At 51.4% G+C, this 10,793-nt stretch overlaps 1 protein-coding gene across 1 annotated transcript in view; it reads right to left on the reverse strand.

Annotated features, from left to right (window-relative positions):
• Positions 1–10,793, reverse strand: part of SHE (Src homology 2 domain containing E) — a 39,929-nt gene that overhangs the window by 9,845 nt on the left and 19,291 nt on the right. The window contains exons 3-4 of the mRNA XM_015419144.1: positions 6,952–7,215; positions 3,269–3,446 (exon numbers count right to left, since the gene is read on the reverse strand). Coding sequence (XP_015274630.1) covers positions 3,269–3,446; positions 6,952–7,215 — 442 coding nt within the window. The remainder of the gene's footprint in view (positions 1–3,268; positions 3,447–6,951; positions 7,216–10,793) is intronic.

Genomic DNA, 10,793 nt, shown 5'->3' on the forward strand with positions numbered 1-10,793 from the left:
TGCTCTGCTGTTGGCCCTCCGGAGGAACTGGTTGAGGCCACTGTGTGGGACAGGATGCGGGACTAGATGGACCCTCACTGGTCTGATCCAGCAGGGCTCTTCTTATGTGGGGAAGGCCTCGGCCTCCATGCCCACTTGTTGTCTCTCCAGATGAACTAGTGAGGCTACTGTGTGAGACAGGTTGCTGGACTAGATGAACTGCTGGTCTGATCCAGCAGGGCTCTTCTGATGTTCTTATGAGGGGAAGGCCTCGGCCTCTCTGCCCTGTTGTTGGCCCTCTAGAGGAACTGGCTGAGGCCACTGTGTGAGACAGGATGCGGGACTAGATGGACCCTCACTGGTCTGATCCAGCAGGGCTCTTCTGATGTTCTTATGAGGGGAAGGCCTCGGCCTCTCTGCCCTGTTGTTGGCCCTCTAGAGGAACTGGCTGAGGCCACTGTGTGAGACAGGATGCGGGACTAGATGGACCCTCACTGGTCTGATCCAGCAGGGCTCTTCTGATGTTCTTATGAGGGGAAGGCCTCGGCCTCTCTGCCCTGTTGTTGGCCCTCTAGAGGAACTGGCTGAGGCCACTGTGTGAGACAGGATGCGGGACTAGATGGACCCTCACTGGTCTGATCCAGCAGGGCTCTTCTGATGTTCTTATGAGGGGAAGGCCTCGGCCTCTCTGCCCTGTTGTTGGCCCTCTAGAGTAACTGGTTGGGGCCACTGTGTGAGACAGGAGGCTGGACTAGATGGACCCACTGGTCTGGTCCAGCTGGGCTCTTCTGATGTTGTTATCAGAGGAAGGCCTTGGCCTTTATTTCAAGTTGTTAGCTCTCCTGAGTAACTTGTTGGCCACTGTGTGGGACAGGATGCTGGACGAGATGGACCACCGATCTGATCCAGCACGGCTCTTCTCATCCCCTTGAATACTGTTTCTTTCAAAGCAAAAGGGCAAAACCCCAAGTACAGTCACCCCTCCTCCGATATACTTCGTTTCTACTGAACTGTATATCTTCAGAGTGCAGAAGGGGGCTCACATACAGACAGAGTCATATGCAAACACGCAAATCTTGTTTCTATATACATGTCAAGGAGAAAGACAAACGGGAACCTTTCTCCGTGCGATGCTAGTTTTCTAGGTTCAGGGACCGGGGGGGGGGGGGGCTGCTTCTGGCATGATCCCCCCCCCCCAGTCTGACGGTGCAAACAGACAACATGTGGGGAGATCTGTAATCAGATCCTCCCACCATTTTAAAAAACGGTCATACCTGCTGTGGAGAGGGGGCTCTATTTCAGGTCAGAGCTGATTGGGTGATTGTGAAGGTTTGACTCTCTCCTCCCCCCGCAGTTCCACTGATGCTCACACAAAAAAACTCCGCCTTCCTACTGTGCACGGATTTTGCGTGTATGTGTCTATGTGTCTGATCTCAAAAATTCTTTCACTTTTGGGATTGTTGTTGTTCAGTTGCACAGTCGACTCCGACTCTTTGCGACCCCATGGACCAGATCACGCCAGGCCTTCCTGTCTTCCGCCGTTCTCTGAAGTTGGCTCAATTTCATGTTCGTTGCATCTATGACACTGTCTAACCATTTCATCCTTTCCCGTCCCCGTCTTCTTTGACTTTCAATCTTTCCCAACATCAGGATCTTCTCCAGTGAGTGCTCCCTTCTCATTTGGTGGCCAAAGTATTTGAGCCTCAGCTTCAGGATCTGGCCTTCTAGGGAACAGTCAGGGTTGATTTCTTTTAGGATTGACTGATTTGATCTTCTTGCAGTCCAAGGGACTCTCAAGAGTCTTCTCCAGCACCATAGTTCAAAAGAATCTATTATTTGGCGCTCGGCCTTCCTTATAGTCCAACTCTTGCAGCCATACATGACTACTGGGAATACCATTGCTTTGACCATGCGGACTTTTGTTGACAGGGTGATGTCTCTACTTTTTATCATGCTGTTTAGGTTCGCCATCGCTTTCCTCCCAAGGAGCAGGCGTCTTTTAATTTCATGGCTGCTGCCACAGGGGATTGTATCCCCTCCCAAATTGTACAATTAAATCATTTCCTCTGCCAATTTTTGGGTTTTTTGCCTCAATCTTGCAAAAAAAAAAAGAGCAATAGCAATTAAAAACCCCTCCCCCCTGCCTTAGTAGCAATCACAGTGTCATGCTAGGATCTGAGAGACCCACGTTCGAATCCCCACTCTGCCATGGAAGCTTCAAGAGGAGATTGGATAAATAACTGGAGCAGACGTCCATCAGTGGCTCTTAGCCTCAAGGTCTAGATGGAACACTCTGTCTGTATTCTTGGTGCTTGGGGGGGGGGCAACAGTGGGAGGGCTCCTGGAGTTCTGGCCCTGCTGGTGGACCCTCCTGATGGCCCCTGGGTTTTGGCCACTGAGTGACACAGAGCATTGGACTGGGTGGGCCATTGGCCTGATCCAACATGGTTCCTGTTATGTTCTTAGGTCTGAGGCAGTGATGCTCTGTATTCTTGGTGCTTCAGGAGGGCCACAGTGCGGGGGCTTCTAGAGTTCTGGCCCCGCTGGTGGACCTCCTGACGGCACCTGGGTTTGGGCCACTATGGGTGACACAGAGTGTGGGACTGGATTGGCCATTGGCCTGATCCAACATGGCTTCTCTTGTGTTCTTAGGTCTGAGGCAGTGATGCTCTGTATTCTTGGTGCTTCAGAAGGGCCACAGTGCGGGGGTTTCTGGAGTTCTGGCCCTGCTGGTGGACCTCCTGACGGCACCTGGGTTTGGGCCACTGTGGGTGACACAGAGTGTGGGACTGGATGGGCCATTGGCCTGATCCAACATGGCTTCTCTTGTGTTCTTAAGCTCGCCGGGTGTCCTTGGGCTAGTCCCACCCTCTCAGCCTAACCTACCCCTAACCTTTGTTGTGAGGATAAACCCGAGCAGGGTTGCAACAGGCATCCTCCTCTGAGGACCAGACATTTAGGACTCATAACCCAGCTACTGGATCTTATTATACATTTCAAAGGTGCACGGTTATTCTTCTGCTTTGTTGCACGGTAAATCAAAATCCCAACTTTTAAAAAGATCGGTAAAAGTGGGAAAGTGACCGACTAGTGAGGGAACAGGTAAGCGTGCAGAGATTCCCAGCCCATGAGTACTAGCAACCTGCCTTTAGGAACAGAAAGAAGCCACAAGATAGGGATGGAATCTAATTGGATTACTCCATGGTTTCCCTTGGGTGTTAAAGGAATTCCTTTAAGAGGACGAGGGGCTCGTGCTTCCCCCACCCTAGGACAACGGCAGGGGTCTTACGGCTGTTTCTCCAGGGCAAGGGCAGGATCCACGTGTTCCCCGTCAGTGCCAGGGTCTGCTGCCACCGCGGGCTTCACCATCTTGGAGGGCCAGCTCCTCTGGCGGCGATGCTGCTGTCGTGGCGGTACCTGTGGCTCTTCTTTGGAGGTTGTGGGTCGTTCTGCACTCTCAAACTGGACTGGAGAGAGAAATGGATGGTGTCAGGAGTGGGGGGGGGGATCCTGTACCTCTGTGTAGCCCCTAGTACAGAAGAAGAAGAAGAAGAAGAAGAAGAAGAAGAAGAAGAAGAGATTGGATTTATACCCCACCCTTCACTCGGAGTCTCAGAGTGCCTCACAAACTCCTTTCCCTTCCCCTCCCCACAACAGACACCCTGTGAGGTAGGTGGGGCTGAGAGAGCTCTGAGAGAATTGCCCTTGAGAGAACAGCTCTGAGAGAACTTGTGACTGACCCAAGGTCACCCGGCTGGCTGCATGCGGAGGAGCGGGGAATCAAAGCCGGTTCTCCAGATTAGAGTCCATGCTCTTAACCACTACACCAAAGGCTGGTCACAGATTGTTTTTAAGGGGCTAGATAAATTCGTGGAGGAAGGGAGGTTTAGCCACAATGGGAAAATGGAACCTCCGTGTCTAGAGGCAGTATACCCCCAAACGCCAGTTGCTGGAAACAAGCAGTGGGGAAGCGCCTCCATACCCTGCCTGCAGGTTTCCTGGAAGCATCTGCTGGACCTTTGGACTTTGTGAGTCACTGTTTGGAGACTCTCATTCAGTTGTGGCTGCACTGGCAGTTACTGAAGACTCCAGTAGTACCCTGTATCTGTCCTCCAGCCAAGAGTTCATCAGAAGGGAGCCAAAAACCAGAGCGGCGACTCATACAGAGTTACAACTGGCTCCCTCCTCTGAAGATGTTAGAATCATAGAATCATAAGAGTTGGAAGGGACCTCCTAGTCCGAGCCCCTGCATTATGCGGGAAATTCATGAATACCCCCCACACCCCCAGTGACCCCTGCTCCATGCCCAGACGATGGCAAAAAAACCCCTCCAGGATCACTGGCCAAACTGTCCTGGAGAAAAACTGCTGCCGGCCTTGTCTGCCCACAGCCCGCAGCACATAGTTTGGAATGCCAAATTATATGGAACTCATTTTTAACCCACCCACCCCGCTCACAAAAGAAGGGTCACGGCAAAGGGGTAGGAGTAGACAGGCAAGATTTAGATTTCCAGCATAGATGTTATCATTTGTACGGTGCGATCCGCCCTGACCTGGATAGCCCAAGCAATCTGGCCGGGTCTCGGACGCTTAGCAGGGCTGGCCCTAGTATTTGGATGGGAGACCACCAAAGGATACCAGTCGCTAAGCAGAGGTGGGCAAGGGCAAACCACCTCTGAATGTCTCTTGCCTTGAAAACCCACCTCTGAATGTCTCTTGCCTTGAAAACCAGAGGTCGGCTGCTACCTGACAGCAAACCCCCCCCCCAAAAAAAACCCAAGCTGTGATCTGTCTTAAATTAAAAATAAAATAAAATACTTGCAATCCATGAGGACTAGCAACCTACATTCAGAAATAATGAGTGTGGCGATGAGCAGGGGTCATTTCGTAGAAAAAGAGGTGCAGGAGCTCATTAGCAGAACTTATTTGCATATGCCACGCCCCCTGGCATCACCAGAAGTGTGTCAGAAGGCAACACCCACCGCTCAGGCTCCACTGGACTATTTTGGATTGCTAGCTATTGGGGTGGGGACGTGCAGATCTGTCCTCTCAGAGGAGGGAGAGCTTGTACCTGAATAAAACTTGGTCTTAAAGGTGCCACTGGACTGTTTTGGGCCGGGGGAGCTCTGCAACTTACCTGGCTACTTCTTGCTCTGACTGAGGGCTGCTGGGAGCAGGGGGTGGGGCTTGTTGCCTGTGCCCGCCCCCTGGGCTCTTTACTGCCGGAGCTCCACTCCTGTGCGCTCCTGCAGGAAATGACCCCTGGCGATGAGCACAGAATGGACCACTTTCTAAGACAAACACGGGATGTGCAGAAGGCGGCTTAGCCTTGGATGGAGTCGTATGCCAGGTCAAGTGGCTATCCTTTCCCTCCCTCCTGCCTGAAACCGACAGCGACCCATACACCCAGTGTCCAGGCCCTGTGGTCTGGAGGGACAACAACAGGGCATGGAGGCAGAGGACTTCCTCTCACAAGAACGTCAGAAGAGCCCCACTGGAACAGACCAGCGGTCCTTCCAGTCCAGCATCCTGTCTCACACAGTGGCTTCAACGAGTTCCTCTGGAGGGCCAACAACAGGGCAGAGGGGCTGAGGCCTTCCCCTTATAAGGACATCAGCTGGATCAGACCTGTGAGGGTCCATTTTAGTCCCCCATCCTGTCTCACACAGTGGCCAACCAGTTCCTTTGGAGGGCCAACAGAAGGGCACAGGGGCCCAAAGCCTTCCCCTGATATTGCCTCCTGGCACGTCCACCTATAGATCCTAGTCAACATTTTCTTGCCGACTCGTAGCTAATTTCAAATCGCAAGGTAATCTTTCCTAATCCAGATGCAAATTCAGAATCTGGAGATGCACAGTTCAACATTTCAGCAAGGGTCGCCCAGCTGGGAAGGTTCGTTCCAGCTTCCACCTGCGACGTCTGAGCGAGAGGCAGAAAAGCGTTCCCCATCGCCAGATCGCTTCCCCTGTTGAATTCCAGCCTGTCACACAGCTAAAGGCCCAGAAGCCTTGCAAGTGAAGGGGGTTCCTTTCCTCACACAACCCCAACCTGCAAGTAAGTTCATGGAAGTTACTAGCACTTGAGTTTTTCCCCACCGGTCCTAGTTATACTAATGAACAGTATGTGTTAAGTGCCGTCAAGTTGCTTCTGACTTATGACGACCCTATGAATCAACGTCCGCCAAAATGCCCTCTCATTAACAGGCTTGCTTGGGTCTTCTTGCCAACGGAGGGCCGTGGCTTCCTGGGCCGAGTCAATCCTTTTCCTGTTGGGTCTTCCTCTTTTCCCGGCCACCTTCAACTGTTCCTAGCATTATTGTCTTTTCCGGGAACTCTCGTCTTCTCAGGATGTGACCAAAGTACATCAGCCTCAGTTTGGTCACTCTAGCTTCTAGGGAGAGTTCAGGATTCATGGGATCGAGAACCCACGGATTTGTTGTAAGTGGTAGAAGAGGAAGAAGAAGAGGAAGGAGGAAAATGGATTTATACCCCGCCCTTCACTTGGAGTCGCAGCTTACAATTTCCTTTCCCTTCCCTTCCCCACGACAGAAACTCTGTGAGGGGGGTAGGCCTGAGAGAGCTCTGAGAGGACTGCTCTTGAGAGAACAGCTCCGAGAGAACTTGTGACTGACCCAAGGTCACACCAGCAGCTGCATGTGGAGGCGTGGGGAATCAAACCCGGTTCTCCCAAATCAGAGTCCTCTTAACCAATACACCAAACTGACCGCTTGTCTTTTTGGCGGTCCACAGTATCTGCAAAATTCTCCTCCACCACCACATTTCAAATGAATCAACTTTCTTCCCGTCAGCTTTCTTCATTGTCCAACTAATAAACCAGCATGAAACAAAAAACACCCACAAGTTTCCAAAAAACTCTTTAGTTGCCTGGAGGCGATTCCTAACTTGCCATCGGTGACCAAACAATTAACTGTTTGTAAGTCTGACAGCTCCCCCACCCAGCCTGCCTGCTATACCTGAAAGAGTTTTCACAATCTGGTCCTTCTTCCACTCCCAGGGTTGTTCGTACTCAGCCGGAGGCCGTTCGTCATTCTCTGGCAGCCGGGCTTCTGGCTTGGGACCCCCTGCCTCTGAGGGTTCATAGGGGGTGTCATAAAGCTGCGGGGCTTTGACTGCTTGCCACTTGAGGACAGGATCTCCCTTAGGTCCTGGATCTACTGGCTCGTCCAGGAGTAAGATGGCTTTGACCAGAGGATCCTTGGAGCCACGCCTCCGGATCTCTGGAAGGGGGGAGAAAAGGAAGTTTAAAACATGGTACAAATCTGAGAGAATCAGTGTAGTATAGTGGTTTAGAGTCCTGAAATAGGTCTAGGGAGACACACGTCAAGTTCCTGCCCTCTCATGGAAGCTTGCTGGGTGGCCTTGGATTCAATCACACACACTCAGTCTAACCTACCTCACAGGGTTGTTGTGAGGAAAAAATGGAGGAGAGGAGAATGATGTAAGCTGCTTTAAAGTAAAGGTAAAGGTTCCCTTGCTCGAAAGCCAGTCGAATCCGACTCTAGGGTTTCGGATCCGTTTCCAAGCCGAAGAGCCAGTGCTGTCCGAAGACGTTTCCGTGGTCATGTGGCCGGCACGACTAAACACCAAGGCGCACGGAACGCTGTTCCCTTCCCACCGAAGTGGTACCTATTTATCTACTTGCAATTTCTTGCTTTCGAACTGCTAGGTTGGCAGGAGCTGGAACTAGAGACGGGAGCTCACTCCGTCATGCGGCACACTCGGGTCTCAAACTGCTGAACTACCGACCTTCCACAGCCTGCAGTTCAGCGTCTTAACCACTTGAGCCACCGCAGCTATGGGTCCCCATTAAGTAAAAAATCCTTCCTATAACAGCCAGTGCGGTGTAGGTTGTGAAGGAAGACAAGATCCAAACCTCAGAGCAAAGTGCCTGCTCACATGAAGCTGCCTTATACTGAATCAGACCCGCAGTCCACCAAAGTCAGTATTGTCTGCTCTGACTGACAGCAGTTCTCCAAGATCTCAGGTGGCGGCCTTTAACTAGAGATGCCGGGGACTGAGCGTGGGACCTTCCACAGACCAATCAGATGCTCTGCTACTGAGCCATAGCCCCTTACCACAGGGTGTCAGCTTTCGAGAGTTTCGAAAGCTTCCTTGGCCACAGATGAAAGCTTATACACTGGATATTAAGTACCGCCTGCTAACAATGTCCTTAATTCACCCAGAACAGACCCAATCCACACAAAGCAACATTTGTACAAGAAAGGGGTTTTAAAAAGTGCTACTAGATTATTTACACAGAACATTTTTATGCCAACGTTCCACCCAATCAGGATCCACAAGGCAGTGAACATAAAAAATTAAAAACATTTACGCAATCAATATATAGAAGAAAAGACTGGATTCACACCCCGCCCTTCGCTACCCGAAGGAGTCTCAGAGTGACTTACAAACTCCTTTCCCTCCCCCTCCCCACAACAGACATCCTGTGAGGTAGGTGGGGCTGAGAAAACAGGGCCCGAGTGAATTTTTTAAAAAAATTTTAATTGGGTTTATATCCCAATGTGTATATATGTTTATTTAATTGTATATATATATTATACTTTATGTATTGTTTATATTTAGTTTATATATATTTATTAAATTTAGGTTTATATCCTGCTCTATCCCAAAATGGGCTCAGAGCGGCTTACAGCAGAATTAGATATAAATAAACATCATAAGCAGATCAAAACAATTTAAAACATACAATGAACAGGAACAGTAGAGCAAGATGGTAGAACCTGGTACACATTTCCAGAGCAGTCCTTAAAGCCTCCTGCGGGATGATTAGACTAGTCATTCTGTGAGCAGTTCTATGGGCAGGGGGGCCCGAGGTGGACGGAACGCTCCCTGCCCCAACTGAAGGCCTGGGGGAACAGCCCCGTTTTATTTATTTTTTGAGCCCCCGGAGGAGATTTTTTATTATTTTTTATAACACTACAAAACTATAACAGAAGAAAATGGAAGGGAAACTACATATACGGGATAAAGTAAAGAACCCACTACTAACTAAAAACCCAAGAGAGGAGATCCTCCAACTAGCTTAGTTACATCAAGTCTTCCCATCATTGATCCCTTTTATAAACTGAGTCAAACATTTATAGCACTTTTCCTTTAAAGCTTAGATTTAACTGTCTAAAAACAGTATCCCCGATCATCCCATATCAAAAGCCTCAAAGGCCCAATTCAGAGTCCTTCAGCCTTTACTTCTCCTTTCCCCTTCTCTTCCGCAGCTTATAAGGACTCTTTGGGGCTGCTGCCCCTTGCCCTGACAGAGAGTCGTCTCCGGAAGAGCCAGAGTCTAGCTCGCCACTGGACTTGCTGTCCTCTTCTTTTTTCCCGTCCTCTGGTCTTCGCAGCTGAACCCTTAGAAACTCTTGAGCTTTCTGAACAGAGTCAAAGGAACAGCTCCGTTTTACAGGCCCTGCGGAAATGTAGCAAGTCCCGCAGGGCCCTGATCTCACATGGGAGCGTGTTCCACCAGGCTGGGGCCAGGGCAGAGAAGGCCCCGGCCTGGTGGAATACACTCCCACGTGAGATCAGGGAAGGCTTGGGCCTGGTTGAGGCTGAGCAGACATCTTTCGGGCCAGGGACCAACAGTAGATGTTGATCAGCAGAGCGTAAGGCTCTCCGGGGCACGTACGGGGAGGGACAGTCCTGTAGGTATTCTGGTCCCAGGCCCGGAATGGTATAGGGAACTCTTCCGGACTGTGGCGAGTCCCACAATCAACACTACCCCCACCAACAATGCCCCGCTTTGGTTCCAGTTTCCAGCACGGCCGTTTCCTGTTATTCTGTCCAGCTGTGACAACTCTGGGTGGGGACGCCAGAGGCCCGCAAACTCACGACTAATGTCCAGTTGGTTGCTGTTATGTAGTGGGTGGTCGCCCGTACAAACGATGGACTCCGTGGTGGTGCATAGCACGCTTTATTCAGTACACAACAAGAAGAAGGAACAAACGGCCGGCAGGCCAACTATATACAAACCTGGGGACGCCCCCCTGGTCACCATTGGTGGGTTTGAATCTCCCGCCATGGTTCCCATTGGTTCCCCAGTGTAGGGCTAGGATCCTAGTCCCCATTGTTGTCCAGGACTGAAGCTCAGGTGTGTGTGCTGACCTCAGGTGGCGGTCAGTGGACACAACATCCCTCCCCCCATAGTCCGAACCCTCCCCTATGAGACATAGTCTTTAAGGTACGCTGGGGGCCGTCGCACCCTCGCGGATCGTCTGGGGGCCGGAGCTGGGGCCTCCGGGGTTCGGACCTCCGGGGCAGAAGTCTGAGGTGGTGCTGGGGCCTCTGCGGCTACTGGTTCGGGCTCTGGGGACCCCGCATCCGCTGCCGGGGGCTGGTTATCCTGGTGTGAGTCCTCTGGTGCGGGCAGGGTTTGTTCTGGACCCTCGTTAGGACCCTCTTCTAGCTCTGCCCGCTGCTCCGGTACCTCTGCTGGCATGTGATCAGGCAGCATTCGCCGCCGGAGCTGGTCGATGTGCCGCCTGAGGCCCTGGCCGCACTCTGTGGACCCCTCGTACATGACGGTGCCCGTTGGTCTGATGATGCGGCCCGCGAGCCACTTTGGGCCCCTGCCAAAGTTCTGGGCAAAGACGGGTTCCCCAGGGAAGAACCCAACATGACCACGGAAACGTCTTCGGACAGCACTGGCTCTTCGGCTTTGAAACAGAGATGAGCACTGCAACCCTAGAGTCGGATTTGACTGGCTTTCGAGCAAGGGAACCTTTACTTTTAACACATAAAATGGCACAATTAACCAAAAAACAATAGTAACAATAACTAT

The sequence above is a fragment of the Gekko japonicus genome, unplaced genomic scaffold (assembly GCF_001447785.1).
Source record: "Gekko japonicus isolate JY-2015 unplaced genomic scaffold, Gekko_japonicus_V1.1 scaffold25, whole genome shotgun sequence".
Lineage (NCBI taxonomy): Eukaryota > Metazoa > Chordata > Lepidosauria > Squamata > Gekkonidae > Gekko > Gekko japonicus.